The sequence below is a fragment of the Acaromyces ingoldii genome (genome assembly GCF_003144295.1).
Source record: "Acaromyces ingoldii strain MCA 4198 unplaced genomic scaffold FA10scaffold_1, whole genome shotgun sequence".
In the NCBI taxonomy this organism is placed as follows: Eukaryota; Fungi; Basidiomycota; class Exobasidiomycetes; order Exobasidiales; family Cryptobasidiaceae; genus Acaromyces; species Acaromyces ingoldii.
In genome coordinates, this window is record NW_020290247.1 from 73,385 (window position 1) to 88,283 (window position 14,899).

Below are 14,899 nucleotides of genomic sequence, written 5' to 3' on the forward strand. Positions count from 1 at the left end.
TTCCAGCGTCTCCTTCCAGCGTCTCCTTCCAGCGTCTCCTTCCAGCGTCTCTTTCCAGCGTCTCCTTCAAGCGTCTTCTTCAAGCGTCAGAACTCAAGCGTGCGTTGTTCTAGATAAAACGTGCGTTGAAAGAAAGCGTGCGGTGTTCTTAGAGTACATATGATCACGGCTAGTTCCGCTTCTACTTCTTCTTCTTGCTGCTCGCACCCGCAGCAGTCGCAGCCGCCCCCTCGGGCCCGAGGCCAAACTTGGCCTTGAGGTCCTTCCACTCGCGCCCATAGGCCTTTTCAAAGTTCTTTGCCCAGGCCGTCACGCCCTCGTCGGCGGCATTGAAGCGGTAGCAGTTGTCGAGCATGAGGCGCACGTCGGCGTCAAAGGCCTCGAGGCTGTCGTACGCCGACGACTTGACCTTGGCCTCGATGAGGCTCAGGTCGCGCGCATCCTCGGGCCGGACGACGTCAAAGTAGGTGGGAATGCCCAGCTTGACGGGGTCGACGGCTTCGAGGAACAGTCCCGCATACTGGTTGGACTTGAGGCGGCCGACGAGGCCCTGGAGCGCGCGCTGCTCGTGGTAGTCGAGCCGGCGCACGAGGGCGGCGGCCCACTCGCGGCGAAAGGCAGCCCCAAAGGCGTCGGCCATGTCGCGCGGCATCGTCGTCGGCGGGTTGTACTGGCGGCAATTGGCGACGATGAGGAGCACGTCGGCGGCAAAGTCGGCCATCGTCTTGTAGCTGCCCGCCTGGAGCTTCGTCTCCATCGTCGCCAGGTCCATGGGCGCCTTGATCTCGTCGTAGTACGTGGGTGCGCCGTCGAGGATCGGGTCGACGGGCTTGAGGAAGATGGCGGCCTGGGGCAGCTTGCGCAGCGCTGCCAGCACGCCCTTGCACCGCTTGGCGTGGATGGGCCTGCCCCTGGCTGCTGCCACGGGGTCCTGGTCGTCGGGGATGGGCGTGGCAGCGGCAGCGGCAGCGGCAGCGGCAGCAGCGGGCGCAGGTGTCGATGATGATGATGACGATGGCGGCGCGGGCGTGGCCTTGGGCGAGGCCGCCGTCGCCGTCGCCGGCTTGCCTGCTGCCAGCTTGCTCGTCGCAGCAGCTTTGCTCGCCACCGACTTGGGCGTCGGTGGCTTGGGCGACGGTGAGGCAGGGCTCGGCGCAGGCTTCTTGGCGGGCGGCGCCGGACTCTCGTCCTGGGGCTTGTCCTTGCGCTTGAGCTTGATCTTGATGCCGCCGAGTCCCGTCGACGGTGGTGCTGCTGCCGGCCTGGCCTTGTCCTCGGCCGTCTTTGCTGCCGGTGTGGCGGGCGTCGCGACCGGCACTACTGGGCTTGCTGCCGTGGCTGTCGGCGCTGCCTTTGCCGGTGCCTTGGGCGACGCCTGCTCTGCCGCTGAAGCCGCCGCGGCAGGAGCAGCGCCGGCCTGCTGGCGCGCGGCCGTCTGCTCGAGCGTCTTTGTGATGCGGGTCCACTGCGCATTAAAGTCGCGCTCGAGCTGCACGGCAGCCTGGTGCACGTAGGCCTTGGTGTCGGGCGTGTACGTCTTTGCGTTGCTGACCAGCAGCTCAAAGTCGGCCTTGAACTCGAACCGGTCGCGGTAGAGGCCCGCGTCGAGCTTGTTGCTCATCGACGACAGGTCCATGGGGCTGGAGATGACGCGAAAGTAGTCGGGCGCCTTGTCGCGCACGGGGTCGACGGGGTTGCGGAACAGGTGCGCATGCCGGCTCGCCAGCAGCCGCTTCAGGCAGTTTCGGCACGCCGTCAGGTCCGTCGTCGACATGCCCGACGCCTGGCCGGGCTTGGCGGCGGCAGCAGCAGCAGCAGCTGCCGCGGCTGACTTGGACTTCTTCTTGGGTGGCGTTACCGTCTTGGACGTAGCTGCTGCTGGCTCGCCCACTGCCCCATTGGCCGACTCGTCGACAAAGGCGACGGAGCGAGCAGCGGCCGTCTCGTCGACAGAGGGGCGCACCAGCCGGATCTTCGTCGGTGCTGGTGCTGCTCCCTCGACGGTGGTGGTGGTGGCAGTCCCGACGGCAGCCTGGCTGGGCATGCGCACGCGTACCGACACCTTGGGCTGGTACGGAATCTCGGTCTCTTCGGCAGGGCGAAAGAGCAAATCGCCGAGCTTGAGCAGGGCCCACCGCTGCTGCGCGTCGACACGCGGTGAGAGCAGGGCGGCCATGAAGCCCTCGCGGACAGCAGCCGAGCGGCCGACCTCCTTGCGAATGGCGCGCAGCATGGCGTCGACCTGGGACTCGGCCGAAGCACCGCCACCGCCAGCGCCACCGCCAAACTCGCCCAGGGCGACGGACACGGCAAGGGCCTCGCATACAGCGCGCGCGACGTGGCGCTTGACGGCCCGGCTCTCGTCGGTCTGCAGGACGGCAAAGATGTAGCGGGTGAGGACCTTGTGCTGGAGGCCGCGGAGGAGGACGAGGTAGTCGAAGGCGGCGACGCGGACGGGGTGGAAGTTGCCCTGGCGCGTGTAGCCGAGAAAGAGGGGCAGGTCGACGGCGAGCATGTTCGACAGCATCAGGCTGCCCTGGAAGTCGAGGCAGCTGAGCGTGACGACGTTGTGGTACGAGGGCACCAGCCGATCGAGGCCCTGGAACCGGTCGACCTGCTGGCGTGCAGCGAGGAGCAGCGCCTCGTCGTCGGCTGCATCCGGGTCCTCGGCCGCGGGCACAAAGCCACCGTGGGCGACCGAGTCGAGGGGCACGAGGGCCTGGGCGAGGGACTCGATGAGGCCGGCCACGTAGACGTCGTCGCCAAACTTGTTTGTCGAGTTGTCGTTGTAGCGGAGCAGGTTGATGAGGAAGCGCTTGACCTGGGGCAGCGTGCGCCCGCGCTGGTTGCGCACGCGCGCGATGGCGTGGATGAGGGCGCGCTTGAGAAAGTAGTCGGAGAAGTCGGCAAAGTTGTTGGCGCGCGGGATGCAGTCCATGTCGATGGTGTTGTTCCCGCTGGAGCCGTCTGCATTGTTGCTGCTGTTGTTGCTCGAGCTAGCACCGCCCGGAGACAGCTCGTGGCAGTAGCGCGTGCGAAAGAGCATGAGCAGGTGGAAGAGGCCGAGGTAGTCGAGCGGGGCGAGGGCACAGCCGACGAGGGCGTCGATGGCGGCGATGCGGACGCGGAAAAAGTACTTGCTGACGAGCACGGTGCGGGTGAGCATCGACGACGCAATCGCGCTGGGGATCTTGGCCAGCGCCTCGACGGCAGCCACCTGGGCGACGACGTCACGGTCGCGCTGGAGCTGCGAGACCCACATGAAGTCGGGCTGGTCAAAGTAGATGGTGGCGATCCACTCAAAGTCGGCGTCGAGCCGGATCCACTCGAGCGGCGCCGACGACATGATCTCCTCGTCGCGCGCCGTCCAGTCGGCCACCTTCCACTTCTCGCGCTGCTCCTCGTCCTCCCACATGCCGAGCCCAAAGCCGAGGTCCATGATGGTCATGTCCTCGGCCGCGCCCTCGTCGCCCTCGGCGGCAGCGGCAGCAAGGGCCTGTCGGGTCTTGAAGCGCTTCGTGTTGCGACGGATGCGCTTGTACTTGGTGTTGAACGGCACCTCGAAGCGCTTCGAGGGCGCATTGAGGTCAAACACGTGCTCGTACGGCGTCCCGTCGGGCTCGTGGATGCGCACCGTCATCTGGCCCTCGAACGTCTGCACGGCGTTGCAGCCCGCAGCCTCAGCAGGCCGGCTGGCGGCAAACTGAAACGAGGGCGACTCCTGGCTGATGTGGAACTCGATGAGGAGCTTCTTCTTGTTGAACGAGGCCGAGCAGTAGAAGCGCGGGCAGCCGCTGCCAAAGATCCACTGGTCGGCAAACGTGCGCAGCTCGATGCCGCTCACCTTGCGGCAGGTGCGCAGGAAGCTGCCCGTGCTCAGCGCGCCGTTGACGAGCTCGCCCGTGATGGCCTGCAGAAACACCTTGGGGATCACACGGCCCAATCCCAGCGAGGCACCCGCCTTGCACAGCCGGCGGTCAAGGATGTAGAGGACGAGGGGCGCCTTGAGGTTGACAAAGGCCAGCATCGACTCGTCGGGCGGCTCCGAGGTGCCGAGCTGGTAGAGCGGGGGCATGCCCACGTCGCATGCACACAGCCGGTCGCAGTCCTTTTTGAGCCGGAACCGGTACTCGTTGTTGCCCAGCAGTCGCCGCATAAAGAGACCGGTGATGTAGAGGCTGAGGCCGTGGACGAGCCAGGTGTCGGCCCAGGAGCGCTGGACGATGTTGATGCCGATCCACTGGAACGCAGCGGCGTGGCTGAGCAGCTGCCGCGTCTCAAACGCCTGGTCGATGACGGTGCTGGGGTAGAGGAGCGCGGCGGAAAAGAGGGCCAGCGTCGAGGCTATATGCGTGTCCTGGAGGCCGTCGTCGACAAAGACGACGTTGAACGAGGCGAAAGGGTAAGAGCCAAAGTCCTTGCTGAAGTAGTCGATGGCCTGCGGCAGCACCCCCACGCTGTTCCTCAGCTCCTCCTCGCGGCCCGGCAGGCAAAAGGCCGTCGTGACCTGCTCCTGCTCCTGCTCTTCTGCGGCTGCTGCCATCGTCATCGTCATCGCCGCCGCCGCCGCTGCTGAGCCTGGGCCCGAGCCAACGCGGGGCACCTTGTACAGGCTAAAGGGGCCAGCAGCAAAGGCAATGTGCTGCACCGACGTGGCCACGGGCTGGGTAAAGTAAAAGATGGTTTTGGCCGAGTTGTGCGGGTGGGCCACCTGCTCGACGAGCTCGCCCGAGCCGACGACGACGTTGTCCTGCTCCTCGTCGACCCAGCGCTTGGCAATGACAAACTGGAGCTCCCAGGTGCAGCGCTCCCAGAGGCTGTCCACGCAGGGCACCCAGCACCGCGCAAAGTCGGCGCAGGTGGGCGAGGTGAACATGTGCCGGGTCCGATGGGGCGCCTCTTCGGTTGGCAGCACGACCTGGATGGCCTCGCGGGCAGGGCTGCGGATGGAGTAGTAGATGCGCACGACGATGGGCGCAAAGTCGTCGCTGCCCGCCTGCTGGCTGATGTGCACATCCGGCGGCAGCAGGATGCTGAGCTCGCCCCCGCTGCCGTCGCTCGTCGCGGCAAACAGCTTGCGCTTGAGGTCCGGGTACGAGTGCACGTCCCTTGGGTTCGACAGCGTCGCACTGGACAGATGGTCGACGATGGAGAAGTCTGCCTCCCGCCCTGCGCACACGACCCGGTGGATCTCTGTTGCATCCTCAGGTCAGCAGCGAGCCCCTTTCATCCGCGTCAGAAGAAGAGGAACACCCACCTGTCTGGCGCGAATTGAGGTGGATCGTCTTCAAGTTGGCAACCGTGGGCGTGATGGTGAGCTCCGTGTAGCCCGAGGCAATCGTCGGACCAGAGACGGCGACCTCGAGGGCCACCTTCTGGTGGCTCAAGCTGAATCCGCGGCCCATGGCTGTAGCGCCAACGAGGACGGCGGCGACAGAGGCCGAGAGTCAGTCGGTGGTGAACGATTATTCCAAAAAAGTAAAAATCCGAAGAGAGAGAGAGGGCCTGTCGGCGACGAGAAGGAGGGTGGCCCACGCGCGGGCACGTGACACATCACGTCGACGCCATTTCCGCGAAAAAGCTCAACTCAAAATGGAATTATCGCGACGAGACTTTGTGCAGCCCAACGATGATGCGGTTGTAGTCGGCAGCATGGTGAGTGTGGGAGGGGGTGTCCAGGAAGCGAATCGATACTAAGACGTTCATAAGGCAACACCTCTCCATTCGGGCGAGTCCAGCAGCAGCGGCGGCAGTGGCCGGGTCCTGGCCCACGAGACACCGAGGAGGACGAAGCGGCCGTCGGACGAGGGCGTGCGCGCAGCGACGAAGCGCGAGCGAATCGTCATCGAGGACGAGGAGGACGATGGTGAGCAGGTATAGCTCTTGCAGTCCTTTTGAAGCTATTAAACGCCTTCTCTGCAGATGTGGGTCCAACGCAGCTGCCCAAGCGCAGCACTGGCCTCGACGAGGTGGGTCGGCGAGCCGTCAATGTATGCGTGCACATACTCATACACACACACTCTCTCTCTCTTGTAATAGCACTCGGACGAGGCGCTGCGGTCGATTTTGCTGAGCAACACCGAGGCCTTCAACAAGGTGCTGGGCGAGATGCTGAGCATTGCGCAGGGAGCCGAGTCGAACCAGGACCCTGCCTTTCTCGAGAGCCAGCGGTGGGTGGCAGTTCTGTCCAGTGTTGCGCCTCCAAGAGAGCGGCAACTGACCTCGGCTTTTCTTTAGTGCTTTTCTTCAGAAACGCATCGCGGAAATCAAGGCGATCCTAGACAAGAGAAAGCAGAGTCCAACCCCCGTCTCGCAGCGGCCGCGGACCCCTGCCTTGGCCTCGTCCTCCCCACGCCAGCCAGCCTCGACCTCACAGCGGCCGTCTGCCTCTGCCTCACATCGGCCACCTGCGCCGAGCCAGCGACGTCAGGCGCAGCAACTACCGGCCCCAGCGCCCAACAGCAGCGGCAACGAGTACGACTTCGGCTCGGCCGACGACCTGCTCGACGAGGGCAGCCTCCTCGAGGGCGTCCAGACGCCGCCGCTTCCCGTCGTCGATGAGGCCCACCCGGATCCCGGTCCCTCGTCCAGGCCCCAAATCCTGCCCAGACTAGACGAGACTAGAATTGCAGAGACGAGAACAAAGACGAGAGCGACAGAAGCGCCGAAAGCGAGGCCACAGAGAGACCCCGAGGACTACCCCTGGTCGGCCGATGTGCGCAAGGCACTCCACAACACATTCCGGCTCAGCGACTTCCGGCCCAACCAGCAGGAGGCCATCAACGCCACCCTGGGCGGCTACGACGTCTTCTGCCTCATGCCCACGGGCGGCGGCAAGAGCCTCTGCTACCAGCTGCCTGCCATTGTCGAGTCGGGCCGCACCCGGGGCGTGACCATTGTCATCTCGCCGCTCATCTCGCTCATCCACGACCAGGTCAACCACCTCCTCAAGCTCGGCATCCCTGCCCTGCGCATCACGGGCGAGATGCCTGCGCGGGACCGCGAGCGTGCGCTGGCCGAGATCTTTGCGCGCGACGCCGCCGCCACGCTGCCCGCCCTCGTCTACCTCACGCCCGAATTTGTCAACAAGTCGCGCGTGGCCGCCGACATCTTCACCCACCTCGCACGGCGCAACCGCCTCGCGCGCTTCGTCGTCGACGAGGCCCACTGCGTCAGCCAGTGGGGCCACGACTTCCGGCCCGACTACAAGGAGATGGGCCAGCTGAAGCGCGACTACCCCGATGTGCCCCTCATGGCCATGACGGCGACGGCCACGAGCCGCGTCCGCCACGACGTCATCTCCCACCTCAACATCAACAAGGCCCGCCTGAAAGAGTACCAGCAGTCGTTCAACCGGCCCAACCTGCACTACCACGTGCGCGAGAAGAAGACAAAGGCCATCGTGCTCGAGGACATTGCCCGCTTCATCAATGGCCAGCACCGCAACGAGTGCGGCATCATCTACTGCCTCAGCCGGCGCGCCTGCGAGGACGTCGCCTCGGACCTCGGCCGTGCCCACGGCATCCGCGCCCAGCACTACCACGCGGGCATGAGCAAGCGCGACCGCATTCGTGTTCAGGAGGGCTGGCAGGAGAACGAGTTCAAGATCATCGTGGCCACGATTGCCTTTGGCATGGGCATCGACAAGGGCGACGTCCGCTTCGTCATCCACCACACCATGCCCACCTCGCTCGAGGGCTACTACCAGGAGACGGGCCGTGCCGGTCGCGATGGCCGCAGCTCCGACTGCGTCCTCTTTTTCAACTACAAGGACTCCAACGGGATCCGGCTCATGATCGACGAGGGCGAGGGCACGCGGCACCAAAAGGAGCAGCAGCACGACAACTTACGCCAGGTCGTCATGTATGCCATGAACACGCTCGACTGCCGCCGCGCCCAGATCCTCCAGTACTTTGGCGAGGTCTTTGCCGCCGAGAGCTGCCACCACACGTGCGACAACTGCTGCCGGATGCAGCAGGCGCCCCACGACGCCGCCGCCATGGCCCACACGGACGTGTCTGCCATGGCCACCCAGGCCCTCGGCCTCGTCGACGCCATCGTGCGCGCCGGCGACTCGGTCACGATGCTCCACTGCGTCGACGTGCTCCGCGGCTCGACAAAGACGGCCATCAAGGCAAAGGGCCACGACGAGCTGGCGCAGTTTGCCAGGGCCAAGCACCTGGCGCGCGGCGACGTCGAGCGCCTCTTCCAGCGCCTCGTCGTCGAGGGCGCCCTCGGCGAGCGCTCCGAGCAGAACGGCATGGGCTTCACCAATGCCTACATGACGTACAACCGCCGCGAGGCCGAGGCCATCATTGCGGGCCAGAAGCAGATCCTGATGCCGATGAAGAAGCTGACTGCGTCGGAAGCGGCCGCTTCTTCCACGGCGAGGACGACGACAGCAGCAGCAAGAAAGAGGTCCGGCTACCAGCCACGGCCACGGCCGCTAGAGCTGTCGGAGGACGACTTTGAGTACGCGCACGACGAGCTGGACGTGGCCAACTTTGACATGGATGCCGAGCCCCTCGTCGCATCCACTTCGGCAGCTGCGCCTCTGGGCAGCGCACGCCGGGCCGGGGGACACGCCGTCGACCTCGGCTCCGACTTTGACATCAACGACTTTCCCGAGGTTGTCGATCTGGACGATGACGACATCGAGAACAGCAACAGCGCGGCCACGGCACCGCAGCAGACGGGAGACCTGTTTGAGCAGTGCTACAGCGAGCTCAAGGCGCACCGGCTCCAGGTCAGCCGCGACAAGCGCATGGCGCCCAGCGAGGTCTACACCGACGAGGCCCTCCAGGAGATGTCGCTGCTGCTGCCCGTGTGTGAGTGGAGACCGGACCCCTAGCTATCTGAGAAAGAGAGACGCTGACAGTCTATTTTGCAACACACAAAGCCCTGGAGAAGTTTGTCCAGATCGAGGGCGTCGACACGGCCAAGTGGGAGACGTTTGGCCGCGGCTTTCTCGACATTTGCAAAAAGTACACGGGCAGGCAGGCGAGCACGTATGGGCGCAGCGCCAAGTCCATGTCGGGGATAACAACACCACATCCGCCGCCGAGACAGCCGCCGAAGCAGACGCCGAGGGAGCAGCCGAAGCAGGAGCAACAGACGCACGACGAGAACAAGAAGCCAGCACAGGTGGCACCGAGATCCCTGCTGCAGGAGCTCGATCTGCAGCAATTTGCCTTTTGTTCCTCGCCCTCGACGAGCGGCGATGGGCTCATCGCAGCTGCCGCCGTCGCAGCCACCGGGCCAGTCAAGAAGGAGCCCGCGAGGCCGACCGCAAAGACGCCCTCGTTCCGGTCGGTTCCGCCGCCGTCGGGCGGAGGCGGGGTCAGGGCGATGCCGACAATGTCTGGCGGCTCCTCGGCCAGCGTGCGTGAGAATGCACGAGGAGGCGGCAGCGGAGGCAGGGGCGCAGCAGCAAGAGGCAGGGGCAGGGGTGGCGCCCGGGGCAGGGGAGCAGCGAGGGCATCGGCAGCCAGAGACCGCTTTTAGCATCGATAGCCAGTGCCTCCTTTGGGCATTACCACTCTCCTTAAGGACAGACAGATAGAGAATCTCATTCTTTGTTGTACAGTACAATCATTCGTCTCTTTTCAACGGAGCGCAGTGTCTACCTCTATGGTGCTATGGCCGTCCACCTCCTGCTGTGATAAAAATGGTGGAATTGGGCAGACTGCCACTCACGATGCACTGCGCAGCTCGTGGAGGCGGAGCAGGATGGCGGCGCAGCACCTCGCCTCGCGCGCGTCGCCTGCCTGCTCGGCGGCCTCAAACGACGCAGACGCATAGTGGCCCACGTCGGCCAAGAGGCGGGAGTGCGTGTGCAGGAGCTGCTGCCGGGCTGCCTCGCTCGGGCTGTCAGACAGGCCCTGGATGGCGACGAGGCAGAGCGACGCATTGGACGCGCGCATCGAGCGGTCCTGCGCCTCTATCGTTTCTGATGAGGAGGGAGAAAAGGAGGACGACGACGACGGCGACGAGCGGCGGAGCCAGCGGTCGACAAAGAGGCAGAATTCGAGCACGGCGCACGGCGCGTCGGGCTGGGCCACGTAGCTCAGCGCCGACGGGTCGACGAGCACGGCGAGAGTGTCGAGAAAGGGGCAGACGAGCATATGCGAGTAGAGGTTGCTGTCCAGCGACGAGGGCCGGGCGTGGTGGCGGGCCGTCTGGCGCGAGGCGCGCGCGAGGGCATCGCTGAGGTGCAGCTGGAAGCGCGTGAGGAGCGGAAAGATGAAGAGCGACGGGCCCACGCTCGTGTAGCTGGCGGCCTGGCCGTTCTGTGATGATGCCTGAGAGGCTTGAAATGGCTGGATGAGCGAGGCAGAGGCAGGGCCGGCCGTCTTTGGCTGGAGTGAGAGCTGAGCCTCGACGTGCGACGCCGGGCCCCGCACCGCCTCGTGTCCGCGCTCCCTCGCCTGGGCAATGGCCGTCTGGGCGAGGCCCTCGGCGAGCATGCGTGCGTCGCTGTCCCGCGCTTGGCTGTCGCGTGCGTCGAGCCCCGCGAGCTCGCGCGAGGCAAAGGCGAGCGCATTGAGCATGGCGATGCGCTGCGCAATCGAGTACTGGCTGTTGAAGTACTGCTCGACGAGGCAGGGCGCCACGTTGCGCGGCGAGGCGACGAGGAGCGAGACGAGCGCCCGGGTCCGCCGCTCGTCAAAGGCCTTGAGGCTGAAGTTGTCCTGGAGCGCCATGAGCGCATATGCCAGATCGATGGCCTGCTCGTCTGTGATTCTCCTCTGCTGCTTAGCCATAAACCACACCATCTAACATAGACGTACACTCACCGACCTCGGCCCCCCAGCCGGCCTTGCGGCGGACAAGGACATCGGCGTAGCGCAGCGCAATCTTGTTGGCCTCGCGGTCCTTTTCGCGCAGCAGGGGCGCCAGCTCGTGGATGTAGACGGGCCTCTTTCGCCGCTTCTTTTCCGGCACGCCCATGCCGAAGCCCTCGGAATCCTGCACCTCCTTCTCTCGCTCACCTGCGCCGGCCAATGAGCCGGCAGAGAGTGACGAAGATGATGAAGCAGAGGAAGAGGAAGAGGAGGCGCCCTCTTCGTCAGAGGACTTGTCGAGTGTCTCGATGAACACCTTTCGCTGCCGGCCAGCGACATTGGACAGCGAGGGCAGCAGCAGCTGCTCGTCTCCCCCGTCGTCCTGCTGCTCCAGGCTGCCCCGCCGCCGAGGAGCGACACGAGCGGGCAGCTGGCGCGTCTTGGGCCGTCTTTGCTTCTTGGGCAAAGGGACGACGACGGCTGTGTCTTCAGCCGATGTATGCGCGACGGCGGGCTTGAAGAGAGAAAGGGCCAGCTCTTTTATCGTGCCGTCGTCGCCCTCCGTGCGTGCTGATCGGTGGGGCCAGGAGTGGTAGAGGGCGCGGAGCACCCTGGCCTCCTCCCTGCCCTCGCCCCTGCCGTCCCACATGGACGAGCCAAAGGAGAGGGGCTTGCGGCCGCTGCTGGGGCCTTGCGCGCTGACGAGCTCGGCGACGAGCATGCCCATGCGCCTGACCCGCGGTGCGGGGTGCTCGAGGTGCGCCGAGACGCCGCGGATAAAGCGTGCGTTTGTCGACAGCTGGGCGATGGCAGGGGAGGACGGCGAGGAGGACGAGGAGGAGGACGAGGCCAGCAGAGCGATGACGAGCGTCGAGAGGTACGCCTCGCCGTCCCAGGGCGCGGCCTTGATGCGCCGCTCGGCCGACCAGGCATCCACGACGGCCTGCACCGTCGCGGGCTGAGCACCGGCGTGGGCCTGGAGCGACTGGACGAGCGCGCAGGCGCAGAGGGGTGAGCGCATGTGCTGCCGCGCGAGTGCCAGCTCGGTCCATCTCTTCTGGCGAGCCTCTTCAACCCCAGCTTCATCGGAGTCGGAGTCGAAATCTTGGTCGTCATCGTCGCCATCGCCGTCGCCATCTCGGCCGACAAGCAGGTGGCCGAGGATGCGGCTGGCGAGGCGCGTGTATGCGGCCGCCTCGGACGACAGGAAGCGGGCGCCCTCGAGGCCCGCGCGCACCTGCTCGTTTTTGCTTGAAACGAGGGCGGCAGAGTACAAGCTGTCGAGCTTGGCGACGAGCTGCTCGAGCAGTGTCGCTGTGTCGTCGTCAGCCAGACGCGACAGGAGCGCAGCCCAGGCAGCCATGGATGCTGCCTCGCCCGGCGTGCCCACACGTTCGTTATCGGCCATGCGCGCCAGAAGGGTGCCCCGGAAGCCATCCTCGTCGACATAGCCCACGCGGACCATCTTGGTCAGCAGCACGGCCAAGCGAGCTACACCACGACTGCCCTGCGCACCTCGCACGACTGCCGCGTCGAGCTGCCGGGCCAGCGTCGCCGTCCACGCCCTGCCTCTCCGATAAGTCAGCTTCACTTTTATACTCTGAAGCCGTCGAAAAAAAGACGCACCTTCGCGACAGGATGTCCTGCTCGGGCCCGCCCTGGGCAACGTTGCTCCAGCGCTCGGCGAGTGCGCAGGCCTGGCCGGCAAACTCCTTCCAGACGAGCTCTGCCCGCGCTGCGCCCTGCTGTCCCTTGCCCTTGCTGTGACTAATTCGCTTTACGTAGTCGACGACGGCGCTGATCGACCAGGCTTCGACCTCTGCAGCGACGAGGCGCGTGATGATGGCCTCGAGGAGCGCCCTGCTCTGCGGATGCAGCCGTGCCTTCGTCGCCGCCGGCATGAGCAGCCGCGAGACGCTGGCCATGGTCGCACACGCCTTGGCCCCGCTGCCGTCGAGGAAGCACGACGTCAGGAGCAGCTGCTCGCGCCGTGCGGACCCGGCCGGCAGCGCATCGGCCCAGTCGACGGCGACGGTGGTGACGAGCGTCTGCTGGGCCTCGACGAGCCAGGCGCGTCTCGCCTCGCTGTTGTCATCGTCGTCGCCGCAGTCTTCACCGAGCCTGGCGATGCGCCCGAGAAGCGCATCGAGCTGCTGCACACTTGCAATAGGCCGCGCGAGTGCCCGCACCGCCTCTCGTCCCTCTTCCATCGAGTGGCCTGCCTTGTCCTTGCTGCCCTGTTCTTGCGTCCTGCCTGCACTTGCGGTCTCGTCTTTGCAGCCTGCTCTTCTCGACGAAAAATAAAACTGCCTCGCCCGACTCCCGACGCGGTGGCCCGAGCGCGAAAAATAGAAAAGAAAGGGGCGCGCGCCTGTGTGTGTCGTGCGTTGGTCGAGAAATCTACCTAGCACAACCAGTGGACGGCAGGGCAAGGCCAGGCAAGAACACACCATCCCATCTGACTGGCCATGGCAGCAATGACGACTGCCACTGCCACTGCAACAACAACAGCAGCCGCGCCAAAGGAAAAGGCCGACCGGTGGGCGCGCCGATACGTGGCGGGCCTCGAAGCAAGTTCATACTCACCGTCGTCGCCATCGCTCTCGTCCCCGTCGCTCTCGCCCAGCAAAAAGGGCCGGCTCGGCTTCGGCGTCGTGCCCCAGTCCATTGCGCGGGACCTCAAGACATCAAACAGCAGCAATGTCGCCAGTGCGGCGTCGGGCCCCATCGTGCAGTCACACGACGGCACGCTGGCCAAGGTGTATGGCACGCTGCTCGAGCCGCAGGAGGCGCGCGAGCAGCAATGGCGCTGCGCCGGCTGCCACGCCTCGTTCCCCCGCGACGCCACGCTGTACCTTGCGCCGAGGCGGGCTGGAGGAACGTCAGGACCAGGAGTGGGAAATGGATCAGGAACAGGACCGGGAGCAAGAGCAGAGGCAGCAGCAGCACCCGGCGAGGCCTTCTGCCGGCCGTGCTACGAGAAGCGCTTCGCCCTGGGACGGTGCCCTGGCTGCGACGGCGTCGTGCTCGGCTCGACCAAGGAGCAGGGCACCTTTGTCAAGACGAGCGAGGGCAACCTCTGGCACGGCAAGTGCTGGGCCACATGCGCCCACTGCGGCCAGGTGGCCGCGACGGCGGCAGCCAACGACATCGTCGAGGGCATCCTCGATGGCCTGCCCACGTGCATGTCCTGCTTCGACGACGGGCCCCGTCGCGCCCAGTCGAAGACGAGCACGAACACGAAGACGAATACGAAGACGACGCCGGCTGCGCGCGACGCCGCTGCTCGCTCAGCGACCATCGCCGAGATGACGGCCAAGTTCCGCGGGCCTGCTCCTGCGACGGCGGCTGGGGCGGCTATCACGGCCGCACGACCACCGATGGAGCGGCGTGGGAGCAGCAGCGGCAGCGGCAGCAAAAGTCACGAACGACCAGCGTCGCCATCCAAGCCCCGGCCACTCACCGCACAGTTCTCGGGCTCCTCCTTTGATCTCGGCCGATTCGTCCCCTCGTCGAGCAGCAGCAGCAGCAGCATTAGCAGCGCCGACACTGGGCTCACAAGGAGCGACTCGCGCGGCAGATCCATCGTCCGTGACAGCCGCACCGCTTCCCAGCAGCTGCTGAACAACGACAAGAACAAGGAGCAGGAACACCGCTGCCATCGCTGCGGCAAGGGGCCCTTTGACGAACAAGAGGGCCAGACAACAACGACGCATACAGACGCCGGCACATCGCAATGCTCAACCATGCTCGCCCTCAGCGGCGGCACACTCTTCTTCCACCCCGCCTGCTTCTGCTGCGCCGTCTGCCAGCGGCCCATCCCGGGCACCGCCAGCTTCGCCAGCCTCGGCGAGCAGCGCTATGCCCACCACGGCTGCGCGCCCCGGCCCATCGTCGCCGCGAGGCCTCGGCTGCTCGACGACGCCCGCCGCCATGGCGACGAGGCAACGATGGCCTCGGACAGGACTGCCTTGGAGGGGACTGCCACCGCCAGAACAGCCACGGCCAGGCCCGCGCACGACCACGTGACGCTGCAGCGGCCCACCGTCGCACACTCGCGCGACACCTCGCCCGCGCCCCTCCTGCCCTCGTCGTACCTGGGCAGCAGCAGCAGC

General features: G+C 65.7%; 4 protein-coding genes across 4 annotated transcripts; 2 read left to right on the forward strand and 2 right to left on the reverse strand.

Annotated features, from left to right (window-relative positions):
- Positions 1-32: 32 nt before the first annotated feature.
- On the reverse strand, positions 33-5,471 carry FA10DRAFT_276691 (hypothetical protein). The gene is made up of 2 exons (XM_025523334.1): positions 5,258-5,471; positions 33-5,193 (listed from the first exon to the last, which is right to left on the reverse strand). The coding sequence occupies exons 1-2, from the start codon at positions 5,403-5,405 to the stop codon at positions 182-184; spliced, it is 5,160 nt and encodes a 1,719-aa protein (XP_025379838.1). The 5' UTR covers positions 5,406-5,471; the 3' UTR covers positions 33-181.
- A 59-nt stretch (positions 5,472-5,530) lies between these two features.
- Positions 5,531-8,851, forward strand: FA10DRAFT_246485 (ATP-dependent DNA helicase; the record flags this gene model as incomplete). Its single annotated transcript, XM_025519411.1, has 5 exons — positions 5,531-5,655; positions 5,710-5,866; positions 5,923-5,969; positions 6,040-6,170; positions 6,238-8,851. The coding sequence occupies exons 1-5, from the start codon at positions 5,593-5,595 to the stop codon at positions 8,849-8,851; spliced, it is 3,012 nt and encodes a 1,003-aa protein (XP_025379839.1). The 5' UTR covers positions 5,531-5,592.
- Positions 8,852-9,692: 841 nt separating this feature from the next.
- FA10DRAFT_282327 (hypothetical protein) lies at positions 9,693-12,994 on the reverse strand (the record flags this gene model as incomplete). Its single annotated transcript, XM_025523765.1, has 3 exons — positions 9,693-10,735; positions 10,797-12,349; positions 12,411-12,994. The coding sequence occupies 3 exons, from the start codon at positions 12,992-12,994 to the stop codon at positions 9,693-9,695; spliced, it is 3,180 nt and encodes a 1,059-aa protein (XP_025379840.1).
- FA10DRAFT_263410 (hypothetical protein) lies at positions 12,947-14,665 on the forward strand. Its single transcript, XM_025520210.1, has 2 exons — positions 12,947-14,048; positions 14,188-14,665. The coding sequence occupies exons 1-2, from the start codon at positions 13,262-13,264 to the stop codon at positions 14,406-14,408; spliced, it is 1,008 nt and encodes a 335-aa protein (XP_025379841.1). The 5' UTR covers positions 12,947-13,261; the 3' UTR covers positions 14,409-14,665.
- Positions 14,666-14,899: the final 234 nt, after the last annotated feature.

What these genes read in the sequence shown, in the direction of transcription:
- FA10DRAFT_276691 (XM_025523334.1), bottom strand. Translation starts at nt 5,405, where the DNA reads ATGGGCCGCGGATTCAGCTTGAGCCACCAGAAGGTGGCCCTCGAGGTC. An exon ending in CCTCAATTCGCGCCAGACAG is followed by an intron (nt 5,194 to 5,257) that starts GTGGGTGTTCCT and finishes AGGATGCAACAG; the next exon opens with AGATCCACCGGGTCGTGTGC.
- FA10DRAFT_263410 (XM_025520210.1), top strand. Translation starts at nt 13,262, where the DNA reads ATGACGACTGCCACTGCCACTGCAACAACAACAGCAGCCGCGCCAAAG. An exon ending in GACGAATACGAAGACGACGC is followed by an intron (nt 14,049 to 14,187) that starts CGGCTGCGCGCG and finishes TGGGAGCAGCAG; the next exon opens with CGGCAGCGGCAGCAAAAGTC.